Source organism: Poecilia reticulata, linkage group LG12 (assembly GCF_000633615.1).
Source record: "Poecilia reticulata strain Guanapo linkage group LG12, Guppy_female_1.0+MT, whole genome shotgun sequence".
NCBI classification, from domain to species: domain Eukaryota; kingdom Metazoa; phylum Chordata; class Actinopteri; order Cyprinodontiformes; family Poeciliidae; genus Poecilia; species Poecilia reticulata.
The window spans coordinates 23,764,811-23,783,857 of record NC_024342.1 but is presented as its reverse complement, the minus strand read 5'-3'; the positions used below and the strand labels follow the sequence as shown (position 1 = coordinate 23,783,857).

Sequence of the window (19,047 nt, the reverse complement as noted above, 5' to 3'; positions counted from 1 at the left end):
AGGTTGTAATGGAACCCACTGCCAAAGCGCATCCATCTGCCGTTTAGCCCCAACTAGTCCCTGAATGCAGTTGCTGACTCTAAATCTACTTAGTGGCTGATATCTGTGCAGGTGCACTGAGTGTCTGCGGGAGCCAAGAATTTGGTTTTGGCATAAATGTGGGTGTAGAAAACGAGATTTTTTGCATGTGGTTGAGTTGATTATTCACACCCACAGCGGCAAGAGAAATTTTGCCGTTCCGTTATGTCAGAATTATAATTAGTATTCTTCATAACATGGCACATGCTTACAGTTTGAAACTGTATATGTATTTTTTCCTTTTAAATGAAAGCTTCAAAGCTGTCTTTTTATTAGCTTAGATGTAGGCCATTAGAAATAGCACTTTTACATGCTGTGCTGCTGAGGATTAAAAAAATATTAGCATACATCATAAATAAAGAGTACTGAGGTTAAATTAAATGATGTAACGACATCACGTGTCTCTCTTGGAAAGAGTTAGCTTTGTTCACCTAGAAAAGGACAGAAGATATCACCTCTGCTTTTGAATTTTTTTTGTGGTTCCATTTTGGTGTGAGATAGTTAAAAAAAACCCGATAAAAGTGAAAAGTCACAACAAAACCAGAAGCAAGTCTTATCTGGGACATTTTGAGATATTAACAGATTGTGAAAGCGTGGATCTAATAATCAAACATGTGGAAATAAGAAAAAAAAGAATAATATATCGCCTTTTGCTCCTTTCAAACATCCAACTTATTGGCCAAAACCAATAATGAGCCAAAAAGAAAACCTTTATGCTTCAGCTGTGGGTTTCTCCACAACAAATATCACTATTTTATCAGAAATTCATGGTTTTTGTTTAGTTAAAACTAATCTGAAGCAAACTAATAAAGTTTGCTTCAGATTTGTACTTTTTTAATCCAGAAAATTAGTTATTTTACTTCAGTTGCAGTTTCTCCCCAACCAAGATTTACAACTTTTTATGAATGCTGGAAGTACACAAACAATAAAAAATTTTAAAAAAACTGTTTCAATACTTTAATCTGGCAAAGGAAATTCCCATTGACATTCAATTGCTAACTTTTGATTGGGCTCAAAACCGGAGAGCTATTTAACTTTTTGTCCAGAAACTGCACAACTTCAGAAATAATAATAATTTAAAAAAAATTACATTCAGCGCACATACAATGTTTTATATATTGCCTTAGAATTATTTGCCTTAAATATTAACACACCAAACACAGGTAACTTAAACATTTTTATTGTTTTAAAACTAGTGCTTACAGGTTCCACCTTTAATGTAAAGGTTTGCCATTGTGGATTGTATACCTGTTTACTCTCCTGTGTAAAATAATACACACCTATCATAATCAGACAGAAATGTTAAAGAAAGGTGCTCTTGTTCCTTTCAAAGTACCTTGCTTTGTGTCTCACAGAAACTTGAGTTGCTTAATAAGTCATTCAGTAAAACTGTCCAGTTAACTTTTTATTGCTGCTTTAGACCTAAATAGCAGGCGGTTCTGCACCGTTCAAGAAACAGATGCCTGTCTGCAGATTTTAGTCACCTTTGTCCTTCTTTCAGGCGAGGACGCCTCAAAGCGCCAGCATCATTGTCATTTTGCTCAGGAACGTTTTGCAGACAGGTTTGGGTTGTTGTGGCTGAACCTGAAAATGTTGTCTTCCTGCCAAGGTCTTTTTGGGCATCTGGTTCTGCAGAGTCTGTTTATGCTTCCATTAGGACTAAAAAAGCCCTCGAGTAGCTGATGTTGCCCTCAAGGCAGAGAAAATTGTACATCTAAGAAATCCACACCGCTGTGTAAAATGTCGTATCGGATTCTTTTTTTTTTTTTCAGTTACAAGCCCTTGTACTCAAATCTCAAATGTGCTACAAATGTATCGAGATTTCAAACCAAGCCCTTTTCTTAAAATCTCACACTGTAGATAATCTTTTAGGAAACATAAACAGTCTTTGCCATTACTACACACAAGCATAAATCCACAGAGGATGTTTTCTTTTTGTATAAAACAATGATCAACACATACATATTATGATATATTAAGATAGGTTATCAAGGTTTGCTTTGTTGTTGCCCAAGATTTGCTCCACAAGAGATAAATAAAACCTTAACAGGTAGATTTATCTTCTTGATAATGAATTAGAGTTTTATGAGGGAAGAACGATATATGTGCTGATGGAGCAAATATGCCCAGGAATGTCAAAGATTCCTTTCCTGCTTGCAATGCGGATCACAGCAGGATGCAGCACGTTTAGTGTTAGATTAGAAAACGATGTGCAGATTAGCTTCAAAGATAAAACTGCAAATAAAATAGAGTTGCATCAGCAGCATATAGGCATGGAAATAATTTTAAAATGGATGATAGAAATGCATACAATGGTGTATATTAATTAGGGGCAGATTGAGGTTCTTAGCAGGGCTTTGATGGGTCATCAATACTGAATAACTAAAATGTGCTTTCTTTTTGCACAAGATTTTTCAAGGGCTAGGTCCAATTCGATAATTACTTTTTTTTTTCTTTATCTAAAACTCCCTCATATTCAGTTGAAATAAACAAAGCTGAAAAGCTCTGCACAAACGGGAATATTTCTTTTTAATAAAACATAAAATCCTCTATGATAGATACAGTATTTTAGACATGCAGAGAAAACACTCGATTTAACAACAACAGTCTTCAAGGTTGCTGTGGAGGACAGACAATGGAAACTGCTGGATGGGTGTGTGAGTGGGGATGGATCTTTTATGGTTTCCTTTTCCTCATGTGGACCTTTGAGGCCTACTTTAGAAAATGGCTGAAGGTGAATGGCATTCACAATGGTTAAGTATAGCAATTAATGGCCGCTGCTAGTCCATCCCTCTGTGCACTTTACAAATGTCTTACAACCTGGTTTCCCATGAGGGAAACTATTTTTTATTACACCTTGGAGATGCCGTGAGGTCCCTGATGAACTTTGACCTTGGGCTTGATCACCGGGGCAGTAGGGAAAACGAACACTTACCAGAAATTTAAATTGTGATTTAATTTTGTTGGATTTTTCAAAGTGAACCTGCATGGTTCACTTCTGCTCTCATCTTCTGGTTTTGTTGCTGTGGTAAATTTACACATCTATGTTTAATTAGAACCTTGTCATTAAGGCTCTGTTTTACAAGCAAGTCTATCAATAAAAACCCCAGTTTCATTAGCAGAGCATCTTTTAGGCTCTCCTTCATTAACACCAGACTGTGTATGCTATTTGTGATTTTGTCTGCAGCCCGAATTTAATGAGGAAACCTCCAGCATGTTTACATTGCCCTGAATGTCTATGATCTCTCTTAAAGAAAATGGAGTTTGGCTGTTTGATGCAGGAAAGCAGCCAAAAATTTTGAACATATGCAGATAGAGTTCCTTGCAAAAGTATTAGTTTTGTCCCGTAACACTCACAAACGCCCTTATATTTTATTGTTATTCCTGTGATAGACTGACAGATGTGCACTGAAATACATTGAAATTTGCGTTGAGGAACACAATGTGAAAAGGTGAAAGGATCTAAATAGTTCTGCTCTTTCTTTCTGTTTCGAAATGAAACGCAACATCAAACATTCTTGCTCAGATATGCGAGCCAAGACATAACGATGCAGCTTGAACCCTGGGATTTAACGACGAGACGTGTACCAACCTTTACCACTCACGGCGGCAGATCCTCAACCTGCAGCAGCACGTCCGCCCGCTTTCATCATTTGCTTCGAGGCCACAAAAGTAAAAACAACTGAAAAAAATTATTCAGGGTTCAGCCAAGAGAATAAGATGGATATGTGCCTGCTAAATCTGCGGTCTTCCAAATATTTTCTCAGCCATCACCGTTGCTGAATGTTTTATTAGCTTCGTAATTATATTTCTTGGAATCGGCTGTTTTTTAAGTCAAGTAATGAATCATTAGCAACTGACAAAATTTTCATCTAAGTCAGAGATGTGTGTTTACATTGAAAATAGCAAAGGATAAAGTTTCTATTTATTATTTTTTTTTAGATGCTGAGATCATGTTCTGTCTAAAACTAATTTGTCCCACTTTCCTCTGCTCCCTCTCAGCTTTAGGTAAAAATCCAACTTCATACTATAACATAACTCTGTCTCGTGGGAACATTTTTCCAGTGGATGGCTTGGAGTGTGGGGCTTTTATGTTAGTTTTTTTGGTGGTGGGGGGGGTAGTTGCTGTCTCCTTAATTTACTCCTGATTTTGGAAAAGTGCAGCTTGACTCGGGAGGCTTGGCTCATATGCTAATGCCTTAATGTTCAGTGACATTGCTCAGAACTTGGAGCATGTGTCACTGTTTGCCCTTCAACCTCTTTATACAAAACGGTTTGTACTCTGTCCCTTTAAAAGTTGATGCTTTTGGCTCAGATGGAGAAAATGTGGTTAAGTAAATTAAACCTTTTTTCCCCCCTACTCTAACTCACTCTTAAACGGCATTTCTGCTACCCTTGGACTCATGGTATGGAAGAATACTTTCCGGTTATAACTCTGAAAGACTCTTTGTCTCAAAAGCCTGGGAAGAAAGCACGTGTACAGTCTAATTAGTTTTTTATTTGTAGAGCACTATTTAGGTCTTTACCACTTTTGTGTATGTTAGACTTTTTTTTAAAATATTTTCTTTCTGGATCTGTATTTACTGGATGATCAATAAACCATTCCAGACTTTAAAAAGCTAAGCAAAGAGATGAAGAAGACTGGTTCTGTTCTGGGACTTTGGAGCAAAGAAGGATTCCTCATGAAATGAATGTTTTACAACAACAGAGTTACTTTAGTCAGAAGCTTCTTCAGAACCGCTGTGATACAGACTGCTACAGAAGATTTGCCCACAGTCATCCATCAGCATCTTCAGCAACTCTTTGAAGGATACAAATTGGAACATTTAGTTTCCCTTTGGGAAAAATAAAGTATTTTTCAGTTTACTTGCTTAGAAACTCCAGTACTTGAGGAAATCGGACAAGACTGAATTATTCTACACTGACTGCAATCCTTTGAAACCCAGTTAATGGAAAGAAAAAAATATATTTTCCCTAAAAAATATAGTTAGAATCTTGTCCTGCTTTGGTTTGGGAACTGGATGTATTATTACATCGTCCTCTGAACTTAATTCCAATTGTTTGAGTATTTGAAACCCAGGCCAGGCTCTAAAGTTATTGTGCATATTTATTAAGATGAACTGTCACAGTTTTGGCTCTTCCCGTTGCCATTGTTCTCAGCGACACCCATAAAACTGTGTTTGAAAGACAATTCTTTTGTTTTTAATATTTACCAACATCTGATAACAATCGTGTGCTTTGTACACAACAAGATAAATGATCTGATAAAAATCATTTGTGCAATATTTTGAAGTCCCTCTTCATCTTTAGTTTAATTTGAGAGAAAAGCATCAGACAGAAAATCTCCCCTGGTCACACATCTGCATAACTTCACACGCGCACCCACCAAAAACATGAAAAAAAAAATATATCAGCATCCAAGACAGCTTATGATGGGGAACTAATTCAATATCCCTTTTCCTGTTTTAAATGTCACTCTCTGAGCTCATCTGGAGTGACATGTTTTTCATGCTGGAAATAAAGGAGCTTTATTGGGCTCCGAACAGAGTGACGCGGGAGGGAAGAGGCAGCGGGAGGGCGGCTTCCTCCACTGATGTTTGCTGAACATCCAAAGGTCTTCAGAAGAAAATGAATAACGTTAGAATTTTCATAAGTTTGTCGCTGCCTCGTGATCCCCTCGAGTCAATAAAAACGGAGCGTCTCAAAGTGCACGAATAAATCTCAGGCTTTGCTAGAAGCTACAGCGTCAGTCAGCGAAATGCCTCTCATATGTCACTTAAAGTTTGTTTAAGGAATCATCAAGTAGGGAACACAGAATCTCATTTCTGACATGTTTTTTTGGTCCTTTTGGTTCCAAAACACTGTTGCATTATCTTCTTTTTTGATGTTGTTTTGCTGTAGAGAGGCATGTAAATATGCCAGATTTAGCCACAAGGGCTACATTTCTTTTGTAGTCCACTGGCAGGTTTACAGTAAAAAAATAAAGAACAATTGACAAAAGACAAAAAAGGGTCTCTTTTAGTTTGTTTGTTTGTTCCCTCTTTTTTTTTTTTGCCGAATGATGCAAATGACCGGTGAGTGCTTGGCTGGAGGGGGCTGCAGCCTCCACAGTTGCCTCATTGTGCCAGATAATGACCATCCCATTGAGAGTGACCCCCGCGACCCCAGAGACAGACAGTAAGACGGCCTGGTCCAGCCCCTCTAGGCATCCTCTATTGTGGCATTTTGCCCACGCAGAGCAGCATAACTCATAGCGGTACCCAACTGCCTTTTGCCTTCCATCGCTCCGCCATTAATTATCATCCCGTTGGTTCCCTACACTGCTCAGTAGTTTTGATCCAGATGCAGATGAACGACGTGGCGAAGTCCAGCTGTATATTCTAATAAATTGCAACCCCAATTTATTGGGATATAATTGAAAAGTTAATTCATTCCAATATTTCAATTTAAACTCTCATGTCGCGTCTGTTGCGTGTCCTATCTTCCCATTAAAAACATGTTACATGGAGCTAAATGTGATGAAATGAAGCAGACAGTTCTGTAATGTCTTTGAATTGTATTTATCACTTTTTATTATTCTCTGGCTTGCATAATGCATATGGATTGAGGTTTATGAAATGGATTTCACTGTTCTGCCGAGGTGCTTTACATTACTGTCTCATTTTATTTTAACAAAAGGCTTCTACACGATATTGTGATGAGGGGAATTACACAGCGTTCATTTAGATACATGCTTATAATCGAATATTTATAAGCCAGGCAGATTTAGATTCATTATTTTCATCAATGTTTTTAGTAGACAGCTCTCAAAAAATTGTACAATGAGTATCAATTTAAAAAAGTATGTTTTATTTAAATGAAATACTCTATAGAAATTTTACATCTTTACATTTTGTAAAAAAAAAATTGGCATGCTGGAAATGACTTTTACTCTACTGGCATAATAATAATATTTTACTTCTCTTATTGCTGTGCAGCTTTTGCATGTTTCCATTGGTATTTTTGATCATTTTCTGTGTATTGATCAGCTTCAAGTTTTTGAGGTCAGAAGACCTCAATCTTTAACTTCTTACTCAGATTCTCTATTAGAATGAAGTTCCACTCCAAAACATTATTACCTTATTATTACAGTCGGAAAAAACATGTTTCTTAAATTAAAAAATCTGCCAGGGGTATGAATAAATCTGGCTTCAGCTGTATATGAGACGCTTCAGATGTTGTCTCTGGTTCAGGTGAGAGAATTGTGAGTTTGGTAGATCTTGAAGCAGTGCCTCCAGCTTGTGAATCTCCCTAAAGCTTTGGATTGAAGTTTGTTTCTCAATCCTCTCAACTTATACCCGTTGCTCACAGCCTCTTTTTTTTTTTTTTAAACCATACTCTTACTTTAACAGAATTTTCTATTTATATACTGTATTTTTTGGACTATAAACCGCTACTTTTTCCCCACACACTTTTAATCATGCGACGTATAGCCCGGGGTGGCTTTTCTGTGGACTTTTCTTCAACCACTAGGGGGCGCTTTAGCAGGAAGTGAATCCTTGGAAGTCAAAATTGGAAAGTGCTAATTTTCATTTAGAGCAAGCACATGCTAGCAGCAGGCACGACGGAGAAATGTTTTCAAACTCATACCCCCTCATTATGGTAACAACACGAAGAAGTTCATATGATGCCGCTTTTAAGTTGAAGGCTATTAATCTGGCAGTACAGATCAATAGCCGCTGCACGTAAGCTCGGCGTGAACGAATCCATGGTTGGAGACGCAGGGCTGCGTCCATAATAGCAGATTTATTAAGTTGGAAAACCCAGAGCAGCGGATATACCAGCGGCTTATAGACCAGTGCAGCTTATATATGTACGTTTCCAGTTTTTTTTTTTTAAAAGAAAAACTTTGTGCGGTTTATAGTGAGGTGCGCTCTATAGTCCAGGAAATATGGTACTTTCACACAACACTCTCAAAAGCCAACCTCCTGAGCAGTGGTCAGTCAGATACAGTGATACCAGGTATTTACACTGTTGAGAAAATGAAGTCAGTTTCCAAAATGTTTCTTTTCACAGTGGAGCTTGAAGAAAATGTAAAATTTGCACTTTCTGAAATTGGGCTTAATAAAAGAGTGGACTGCTAGAAGCAGATGACATAGCTCGCCAAATCATCACAGACAAGTTAATTGTAGAATATTTCCTATTGCGCTTTTCTTTCTTCCACTGAACTTTTAAAAAAAATACTGTCTCTTTTTAATTTGTCTATCAAATGTTAGTCCTTATTTATAAATTCCTAATGCATTCTCCTTTCATGTGTTGCAGGGTTTTTGAAGCCCCAGTGCTCATTGGCTCCCCCCATGCAACGAGGTCGTTCGTCTGAGGTGTGTTCATGTTTCAGCGGTGTTTGTCCCCTCCATCAGCGTCGCCTATCCTCAGGTAACCGTGGAAACAAAGCTGTTGCTGTCTGTTGTTTCAAATTCGTCTCATATGCGTTCTTTTTTTCCTCTATTTGATATTTGAGGAAGCAAAATGTCAGACACAAGGATTTTATTTTATTCCTTTGCCATATTAAAGTGCACATGATGTCCTAACATGCCGTATACAACACTGTCTAATATTCAAAAGTGCAATTTCTTCTCGTCTTTCTGCTTTCATAAAATATTTTGCTGTGTCCAGTTCTGCGTTAAGTCAAGAATAACTTGCTTATGATTCGGAAAGTTTGCAACAAAATTCCATATTCCATGTTTCTTACTCGTTGCTGGTGCTTTCATGTGGTGGAAACTGTTGCTTGTTGCTGCAAAAACACTCATGCACACGCCGCTGCCTCCGGTCAGAGGTGTCACTGTGGGCGTCGCTCAAATGCAGCGCTCAGTCTGTTTTTATGATTAATCCTGCTTTTGCGTGCTGAGAACTGATGGACAAGGTAATAGAGGTGTTTTGAGTTCGCTCACTTCCTTTCTAGCACTTTGGCCCGCCTGAGCTGAGCTCTTTCTGGTGTAAAGCTAATGAATAGGGGTCCAAGCTATGCGGAACATCTTGTTAATGCTGATATATTCCTTCCCTGAGGCTGGCTCTATCTGCAGCATCGGTGCTGAGGCTGGCTGCGCCGGCCATCATGTGAGGAAGGCATGACTTCTACGGCCGGATAAAGCCACTTCAACTTGTAAAAAGCTCTGTTGGAACATTTGATTATATGTTTTTTCTTTTTTTTTTTTTTATCCATGAACTTTGGTTTCCCCGGCTTTGCAAAAGTAATCATGCCCCTTGAACTTTTCCATATTTAGTTGCATACAACCCCAAACTTCAGCATAGTTTACTGGGACTTTATGTGGTAGATCAACACAGTTTATTGCTGGGAATTGGAAAATGAATGTATTCAGAATATTGTACAAATAACATATCCTGAAGTAGGGACATAGTCCTCTTTACTTTTATGTCTCTACGTGTAACTAAACTCAAAAGCTGTAAATTGTCTTCATGGTAATTATTGTCAAATCCACAAAAATGCTTTACGATTAAGAGGAAGAAAGATATTTTTAAAGGAAGGCCATGAGAATCCTGCAAACGTGTAAATGAAGTTGATCTTGTCAAGTTTTACTGCATATGTGGTGGAATATTATTCTGATCACATCCCGAATGTTAAAACTAATAACAGATTAAATAAACTTCAGAGCAAAGTCAAATTAGAACCTGTGCAAGAGTTGAAAACTGATTTTTCATAGATCATCTCCCTCCTGTCTAACTGATCTTGCGCTATATTTGTTTGGGCCAAAGCTTCAGTTTGTAGTTGTGCAAAAGTGGTAGACCGTATGCAGCAAAAGTTGGCTTTCCGAACTGTTGACTGCGGCGTGTTGAATACAAAACACTAATTTTAGAAACATACACCAGTTTCCTTCAATTTACTAACTATTCATTACTTTGTGTTGTCTGAGAAATATTTGTAGTTGTAAATACTTCTTCATTGCACTGAAGCAAATCATTTCTTATAAATCCCCAGAAATCAGCTTATTTTTGTAATTTTAGCATTTTCTTTGGTTCATATTTTTTATAATGTCTGAATTGATGACTGTGTTGTATTTTGCTGTTTTCCAGAAACATAAAACACTTTGATCTTGCCTAGTTATTTCCTACTGTGTTTTAAGAGCCCTCTTATTGGCATAACTGGACCAGTTTTCTTCATTTTTTTAATTTCTTCATGGGTTGCAAGTGCTTACTAGTAAACAAATCTTTTGTCTTTTGAAGAATGCAGACACACAATTATTCTCTGCGTGTAAAAACAGCTTAATAAGTTCCATTTGAGTTTGATAAGTATAGATCAAAACTGCCTGCAGGTCTTTGCAAATTAAAAATCATTCTGTGTGACAGCTGATCATTTTTTTAGAGCAGAGAATAATCTCTAAACTACTTATGTAATTACACTGATCAAATCCGGATGACATTTCTTTGGCTTCTTGTGGTTTTTATCATAATACATTTGATGTTTGGAGTAAAAGTTTGTTTGCTGGGGGAAAAAAATGCTGTATTTTCTTGTCTTTGTAAAATATCTACATACATACCTTCCAGAGATTTTTGGAGAGAAACTAGCAGCCAGGTTCTACCAATCAAATGGGCTTGATTAAATAATTACATTCAGTATGGCACTTTTTAAAAGGCAGGAAATTTAGTAGTTTGTCCACCTGGAACATGCAAGATCCTGGTAGCACAATGACAAGAAGGAAATATATCAGCAATAACCTGAGATGAGCCACTGATGCTTCCTAGACGGCAATTTAAGCCCATCATATTTGAACATAAAATATTTTTTCTCAAATTCAAAACATTTCAAAGTTCTGCTTTTAATTTGAAACAATTGTCCCCCAGAACTTAACTTCCCTCAAGACTATTTCTTAATTGCTTTTCATAATTCACAGCATCACTGTTTTTGTAATATCTGTCCACTGATGCTCAGACCGTTGCTGCTTTGGGGAACAAGACAAGGAAGTGAATTACAGCCACTTTAATTTTATTGAAATCAGGCCATCGCAGCAATAAGCCAAGAGTTTTATTGTGCTGAAAATGCGTAGCTGTAATTTATTTGAAATTCATTTAAAAAATGTCAACAATTTTCCTTTTCAGCCATTGAGTCTGATTCAACATGGAAGCTAAGTTTAGCATCCAAACAAAGATACTTATTTTTGCTGTTAGATTCAAATTTAATAAAATATGGACAATTAGATGACAGAAACCGTGACGTTGAGCATATTCAGTCAGTGAGATACATTTACCGCCCTCCCACCCAGATGGTGTCGGGCAGGTTGAGATTCATTTCTGCTGTGGTACTCTGACGTGGCTCTGCTTCCTGTATAGGAAATGGCAGACCTGTAAGAATGGCTCATTCTTCCTAAGAATAGACGTCAGAGTAAATTCACCTCTGTGTCAGATCGTGCGATGCAGTTTTAGGCCCCACAAGCCCCTCTGTGCATATTGAATGTTCAAGTTTTTGACAAGACAAATAGAAGAAGATGAACACATATGGCTGATTTGGAAGGGTTGAAGGAGAAGACATCGTTTCTGAAGAGAATATGGCAGCAGGACTGTGTTTATATAGCACTGTTCACAGATACAAAGTCATTAAGTGCCTTAAAAGTCAAGGAAGTCCACGACTGGAGAAAATCATATCGACWTACTCCAGCTGTCAAGCGCTGTGGTAGAAGAGTAATGATTTGGGCTTGGGCTTGACATAATGCAGTCATTGGTACAAACTTTAATTCATCTGTATACCAAAGTCTTCTGGTGCCAAATGTAAGGTCATATGTTTAACAACTGAGTTTTGGCCCAAAGTGTGTCATCAGCTGCAAACTTTTTCTAAATACAGCTGCAAACATACAACAGAATTACTGAAAGTAAAAGAATCAGGGGGATACAAAGTTCAGACAAAAGGTAGATCCACACACAAAATGACGCTCCTGTATTATTTTGAACTTGATTGAAATGTAATCAACATAAGGCATAAGTGAATCCTCCCAAACCCCAGAGAACTGAACCTACATTGCGCAGAAGAATCGGTCAAACTTCTTCTACGGCTTCTGAAAGTGATTGATGCTCAAGGTGCTCTACTGGCTCCCCGGTCTTGGATTATTCTAAGTTTTCTCCATGACCGCATTCGCAGTTGTGAAAACTTTCCTTTTCCCATGACAGCGTACCTTTTGAAAGTTGACACCCCCTCCTTGCATAAAGTTTTGCGGGAGAAATTTACAGCAGACTATCTTTGCTATTCATGACGAGACGCAGCGCTAGCAAAAAAATAAATATGCCTTCAGCTGCGACTCAGCTCCCATCTGCTGCAGCAATCCCTGAAGACAGTTATTTATTTATTTACCTAATTTTACTTTCCTTTTTTAAGTTTTAAGAAAGACATGATTTAAATATATTTGTGTACCCCAGTGGAAGATGTAGTTTTTTTTTGTTTATTTTTTAAATCTTAGGTAAAATTAAACCCCCTCTCTTCAGATGAATACAAGTTTCAGCATGATGAGGCGCACAGTTATTCCACCAACCTCGCCCCCATCTTTGTGCATTTTACACAGTTATCTTGATTGATTGCAACATATTTTACTGTCACAGCTTGTGGTGAGGGCGAATGTGTTTCCAGAACAATCCAGACCATCTGGTTTAGAAGTGTATAGTCTTGCCGAAGTATGTCAAAGGTTTTGGGATGTTTTAAGAGTTTAGGTTTCGAGTCAGATTGRGTTATTTTGTCTGTCTCAGAGGCAAATGAAGAGGAGAGCACTTTCAGGGTTGACAAAATTTATTATCACAGCCTTGTTGCTTTTGTTCTGCATGAGATGTTGAAGTAATCCGGTGGTATGTTCGGCAGCCAAGTGAAGAAAAAAGAAAAGAAAAGCAATTGTTTGGTTTAGTGAGTGGACAGCCTCTCTAAACTTTATAGTCTGTAATAATCGTGGGTCTAATTATGGAAAGTGTTGCTATAAATCCACCAGTGTCCCCAGATTGTGTGATTGTCCTCCAACCTCTGCCTGCACCCACAATGACAAGCTGCTGTGGGAGCTGTGAGGCGTGTAGTGGTGACCAAGCAGGAGGTTTTCTGGGAACTGAAGCGAACCTCAACGGGGGGAACCGTTTTCATCCGCGATCTGCTGAACTCCAGGCAGCGCACTGATGTGGCCGGGCTCCGGTTTCAGCGGTTTTTACATTGTTCTCCTCCCGCCCCTCACCCAAATAACAAGTTATTGCTGGAAAAGGATCGTGAGAAACGTTGCTTTGGTAGCTTTTCCTCTGGATTGTTTCAAAAAGAGGGCAACTTTTTATCATGTTTTTTTTTATTTCTCTTTTTTAATGAGAAAAATAAGTTATGATGGAAAATGCTGTTTTAACTCTTTTTTTTTTCTTTTTGGGAATTGTGGTGTATGAGGTGAGGCAGGGGGAAAAGCGTAAAAAAGAAAGAGACGGCATTGAAAACAGGGCCTTCACAATGCAGGCCTTGTGCTGTGATTTGGTCTGTCCTCACCGAGCTGAGCGGAGGAATGGAAAAGATTATCCGCAGGAATGTCTGGGGTGCCCTCAAACAGAGCGGGCCACGTGACTGGCCAATAGGAGCAAGGCTTGCAGAGCGGCGGGCTAATTTTTTCCTGATGAACTCAGCCGCCTGCTCCACAATGCAGCCTGATTGCCAGGGCTGAGCTCACATATGGTCCGTGTTTGGAGGGTCCAAATGACAGGACCAATCATGCCTGCAGAGAGAAGGGGGTTGGAGTGAAACTTAGATGTGAATCTGAAGACTATCGAACAGTTCTGCAGTAATCTGACAGCATTTACCAGTGCGGTCCATTTTCACTCTCTGCTGATGCCTCTATTACACCCACAGCAAATAAGCACTCCCATCTCAGTACTGCTGCTAATAAAGATTTAGATTTAATGAATAAAAAGTCAGAAAGTTCTGAATTTCAGCGTCATTGTACTCCATGATCCCGAAATAAAATTCAGAACCACCAGTAGGAATTCTGTTCAGAGAACATCTATCATTTCTATTATCCATAAATAAGGAAAGAATATCATTGTTGAATTAAAGTTTTAAGTTCTGTCTGGCGTTTGCCTCAAGGAACCGCGAGGAAGAAGATGTAGATGAAGGTCCTCAGGTTAATAAGATAAAAAATTTACTTCTGGGTTTACAATGTGTTGGCTGAATCGTGCAGAAGAGATATACATGTTGGATTAATACAGGGCAAATCTGCATGAAATCTTGCAATAGGCAGCAAAAGAGTGCGGTGAAGGTTAACCCTAAACATGTATCCAGAGCTAGAGTGAAGTAGTTCAATAAAAAAGTTTAAAATTCAGATGTGCAGAGCTACTGTAGTAACAATCTACCCCAAAAGATTTGCTGCTGTAATTGCGGTGAAAGGTGGATTTTCAGATTTGTATAGGGATACAAATCATGAAACCTATGTAACATTTTTCTTCCAATCTACAATTAGGCTAACGCCTGTCACATTAAATCCCAATAAAATGTGCAGAAATTTGTGGGGTATAATATATTTAAGTTACTGGATTCCAGTGCCTTACAAATCCGGGCATCATCAGTGCCTGGCAAGAACCCATTCTTTTCCTCGCCAGATTAAACAGCATACAAGAGAAGTGACACAGCTCCAGCTTTTGCCCTTAATGTATGTTTATGTCCCCAATTCTTTTAGCTTTTTTTTTTTTTTCCTGTGTAGCTTTTTAGGATCAGCAGTGCAACAATAAGCCATGCGGTGGGCCTCCCGAGCGAAGCAGCATGTGTTTTGTAGACCTTGTGGTCACGCAGCAGGGTTTAAAACCAGCAGTTGGGGTGAAAAGAGTGTGAAGGAAGCTAAAGAGAGCAGTTCAGCGGGTAATGGAGGGGGCCGACGTCAGGTTAAAGTGGGTCCTCATGTTTCCCATCGCGGGGTCCCGCAGAGGTGAAGAGGGTCACTTAGAGGGGCCTCATTATCCTCAGCGTGTTCCGTGCTCCCTGCGCTATAATTGGCTGGCCAGAGTCCATGCTCTCCCAGGCTGCTTCCTGCTAGGTCAGGAGCCAAAGATGCTGGAGTACACCATGCTGCTGTTTACTTGTGCTGGCCTCCATTCATCACAACACAGAGGAGATATTTTTAATGTGCAACTAGAGACGCTTATCTCGAGCAGCAATGTGCTAATCTGAGGCTTTCGGAGCAGTTTACTTTCAGACAGCGAACTGGAGTTTGTCCAGATAAGATAACATTTTTAATTGGCTGCTTACTTTTCGGTTAGTCTTTTTTTTTTACCACCATTTTGTTTTCATATAACTATAAACTGGGTGAAAGTAACACGTTGAAATGGAAACAAAAAAAAAGTGTTCAATCATAAACCATTGGGCGTGCAAAAAAAAAAAAAATCAAGTGGAAAACACAGAACAGTGGTCAAGAAGATTTAACCTAAGATTAGACTGTCAAAAAACTCCACAAAGCTCCTTCTACATCTTTACATCCTCAAATAACATGTTAAAGTTCATGACAAACAAAAAGACTGAACAAGAGTTTCTGCTTTTGGAAGGGTTGCCAGCATAAAACCTATTTTCTCTAAAAGGAAATTTGACGGCACAACAACTCTAAAGCAGTGTTCTTTGGGCCGATGCCACAAAGCACAGAATAAATCCACAGAAGAACATCCACACAGAATATTGGGTCAAAATGTCCCACATCAACAATCAAACACGGTGATGGAGGAGTAATGGTGTGCTTGGCAGCCACAGGTCCTATGTTTATTTTGTTGTTCCAAGTTGTCCAATTGGTATGTTAAGTCACTCCAAAAGAACACAGTGGTGGAGCAACTGAGAGTTGTTGCTGCTTTGTAGTTATTTGGTGAAGAAACGTACACGTTCATGGTTCTTCACATTTTGTGTCTGCTGTGGACACAAAAATCAGTGGAAGCAAACTAGTCGTAGCAAAATATCCACACTGCTGTCCGAATGCATTTCCGCATCAAACAAGGAGACAAACTTTACACACACAGGCTAAACATTCAGAATGCTATGGAATTGTCTCAAATAAATCAAGGAGTATTTTCTGAATCTTTATTCTCTATTTCTGGTTTTCTCCCTTGTATTTTTCCATTTAAGCCTTCTGTGAAACATGTAGGAAAACTTAGGGACAGTCCACGAATGGGACAATTTACATAAGTGACACCGTCCCTGGAGGCCAGCTGCCACCGCAGCAGCCGGGACGCATCAGCAGAGGTGGAGGTCTCTGCGCTGGTACACTCTTATGGCAGCCATCCACGGCGGGTCACTGGAAATCAGAGCGACTAAGCCTTTGATAACTCTCTGAGCCTTTAATCCCCTAGCAGCGGCATCACAGTGAAATGCTACCTCATTGTTGCAGCTCAGTCCCAGCGGAGAGGCAGAAGAGCAGGCAACCAGGGACAGAGGGCAGGAAGTGGAGGCTCACAGGAAGCAGTCGCATCTCTGCTGCCTCTCAGTCATCATCATCTCCTCTGTGGTAGAAACAAGGGTTGGGATTTGATCGAAGCTCTTCAGACGCTGTTGATGCGAGTAGACCTCAGTAGTGCGAAGTCAGCTGTTTTTAAATTTAAACCGTCATGAGATAAGCATAATGAAACGTATCTATTGTTAAGTTCACCTTTACTCAGACAGAGCTCAGTGTTAAATACTGCTGCTGTTGTATCTTCAGGTATTTTTAGGCTGTGATATATTCTCTCACAGGCAGTTTGCACAGATGAGGTGAGTTGCCATTGTTGCACAGATTCCAGCGGCCCTCTGAGTTTTCAGATTATCCCGATCCCTTGAGTGAGACTTGTGAAGAAAAATATGGAGGGGGGGAAAAAAAAGAAGAAATTCTGCATTTTTAAATAAACATTAATTAAACATGAATAAGCAAGTTTTCATTCTGCAGGCCTTGTGTTGCCTAACATAGTGCGGCATGTAAATCACACGGAAGCTGGCTGGGCTCCGCTGGACCGTACTGGGGAATTAACCAAAGGCGTGAATATAAACGAGGACATAGATCTCAACCCAGGTATCTGACTCTTCTTCAGCCCAGATGATGGGAAACGCCAGAAACAGCCTGCCGTGTCACTGCACCCTTTTGGGCTACTTGGACCTGATGCTAAGCACCATGTTTACATCAGTGGAGCTGACTAAGTGTTGAAGGACACTGGCCTCATCTAAACACTGGTAAACACTGGAGCAGGAGGATGTGAAAGGACTGCATGGGAGTCAGATAAGCGAAAGAGTTGAAAGCATGGCTCTGTGCAAGCGACTCGAATGCTCTGTGTGCAGATTAATTTGCTGAAGGTTGGGATAAATACTGGAAATGCATTTCACTAAAATGTTTTCTCAAAATGAAATAATGCGAAGCATGTCCAGATTCTGAGAACTTCCAATTCATTATGGTTCCTCTTTTGTGTCTTCTTTGTTTGCTGAGATGATTGAAAGAAAAGAATGGAATGTGAATCTGGTGTTAAAACAACAGCAGGGCCAGATATTTAGACAAGGTCAAGCCCAAGGAAGAGATCATTTTTCATAATTTATTTGTCCAGTAAATCTTTTTTTTTTTATAAAACAAGCATTTCCTGTTGTTCTGCTCAAAATATTCAGCCTCAGTTAGCTGTAAAAAAATAAATAAATAAGACAAGAATCCAAGGCTGTTTCAACCTTCCTCTGTTTTTTTTTTACATAACTTTGGGATTTTATATGATTGACACAAAGTAATACATAATTATGGATCACAATTTTTTTTAAATGCAGTCACAGATTGAGGTTTGTTTCTAGCAGATTAGTCCTGTCACAGATTCTCACTTTTATTTAGTTTGGGTCACTTAAAGGGATGAAATTCTTTGACACAAATTTTTTTTATTTTTGCTCTGGCTGTATGTTTAGGGTTATCCTGTGGAAAGGTGAACCTCTGCCCCAGTCTCAATTGTTTTGTGGTTTTTAAAGCCGGTAACACTAAACGATGGAGGATTTAGCATTGAAAACTGTCCGACAYGTTTAGTTTTGTAGATATTTCAAACTGCAAAAGGCCATGGTCACAATTTTAGAGTGAGCTGAAAACATATTTCATACCTCTGGTGGATAAACCTTGTCCAAATGCATTATTAACTCTTCAGATGAACTGTTGATTATACATCTCAAATTAATCCTCTTTGGAATAATTATATATTTTTTTCTACTTCATAATTCTTTCAACTGAATGCACTCTGGTTTTTAGTGAACATTGTAAACCTTGGGTTAGGTTTCTGCCTCGTCAATGATACAAGTGTTTTTGAAACGCTATCTTATCAGAAAATGGATAATCATTGATTTTAATATATTTTTGACACTAAGAGAAAAATAACGCTTCACTTAATTAGACTGGGATATATTGCTTGGATGTATTTAAGTATCCTCAAGGTCAGACAAAATTATCAATAATACCCAGATTTGGACAGCAAGAAATGGGTGTAAATGTTCATCCTTAAAAGATGAGGAAATGAAACAATGGGTGTTAAAATGGAGATGGCTTGATATTTTCTAAATGCTGGTATTTGGTCAGGAGAGTGAGACATTGATGGTTGGTGTGACTGTCCTACTGGTTGAACCTTTATTCCAATTTAAACCATGATCAGAGGTTTTTTTTTCCCCCCAAGATTAAAGCTTTTGTACAAAATTGCAAACTCTGAACCTTGTACAACCAGAAAGATAACCAGAAGTATTATGGATTAGTTTTTCTGCATACATGTCATTTTTCAAGTATACAAACAAATCTGACCAGAGCACCTTTTCATTCAAGTCAAGTTTATTTGCATATTACATTTCAAAGTGCTTTGCATGATTCACGTACCAGCTAGGTCCCCTATATGGCTTCTAGTAAGCTGCAATGGACTTGTCGTGGGTTTCTTTCAACAATTCCTTTCTTCTCACCTCATTTCCATCAAGGCCAAAGTTGTGGAGTACATCATTAATAGTTGTCCCTGGTCTCCTTGCCTTACTTGACAGAT

General features: G+C 38.8%; 1 protein-coding gene across 1 annotated transcript in view; it reads left to right on the top strand.

Moving 5' to 3' along the window:
* rxraa (retinoid X receptor, alpha a) overlaps positions 1 to 19,047 on the top strand; it is a 109,338-nt gene that overhangs the window by 23,492 nt on the left and 66,799 nt on the right. The window contains exon 2 of the mRNA XM_017307673.1: positions 8,380 to 8,493. Within this exon, the coding sequence (XP_017163162.1) occupies positions 8,380 to 8,493 (114 nt within the window). The remainder of the gene's footprint in view (positions 1 to 8,379; positions 8,494 to 19,047) is intronic.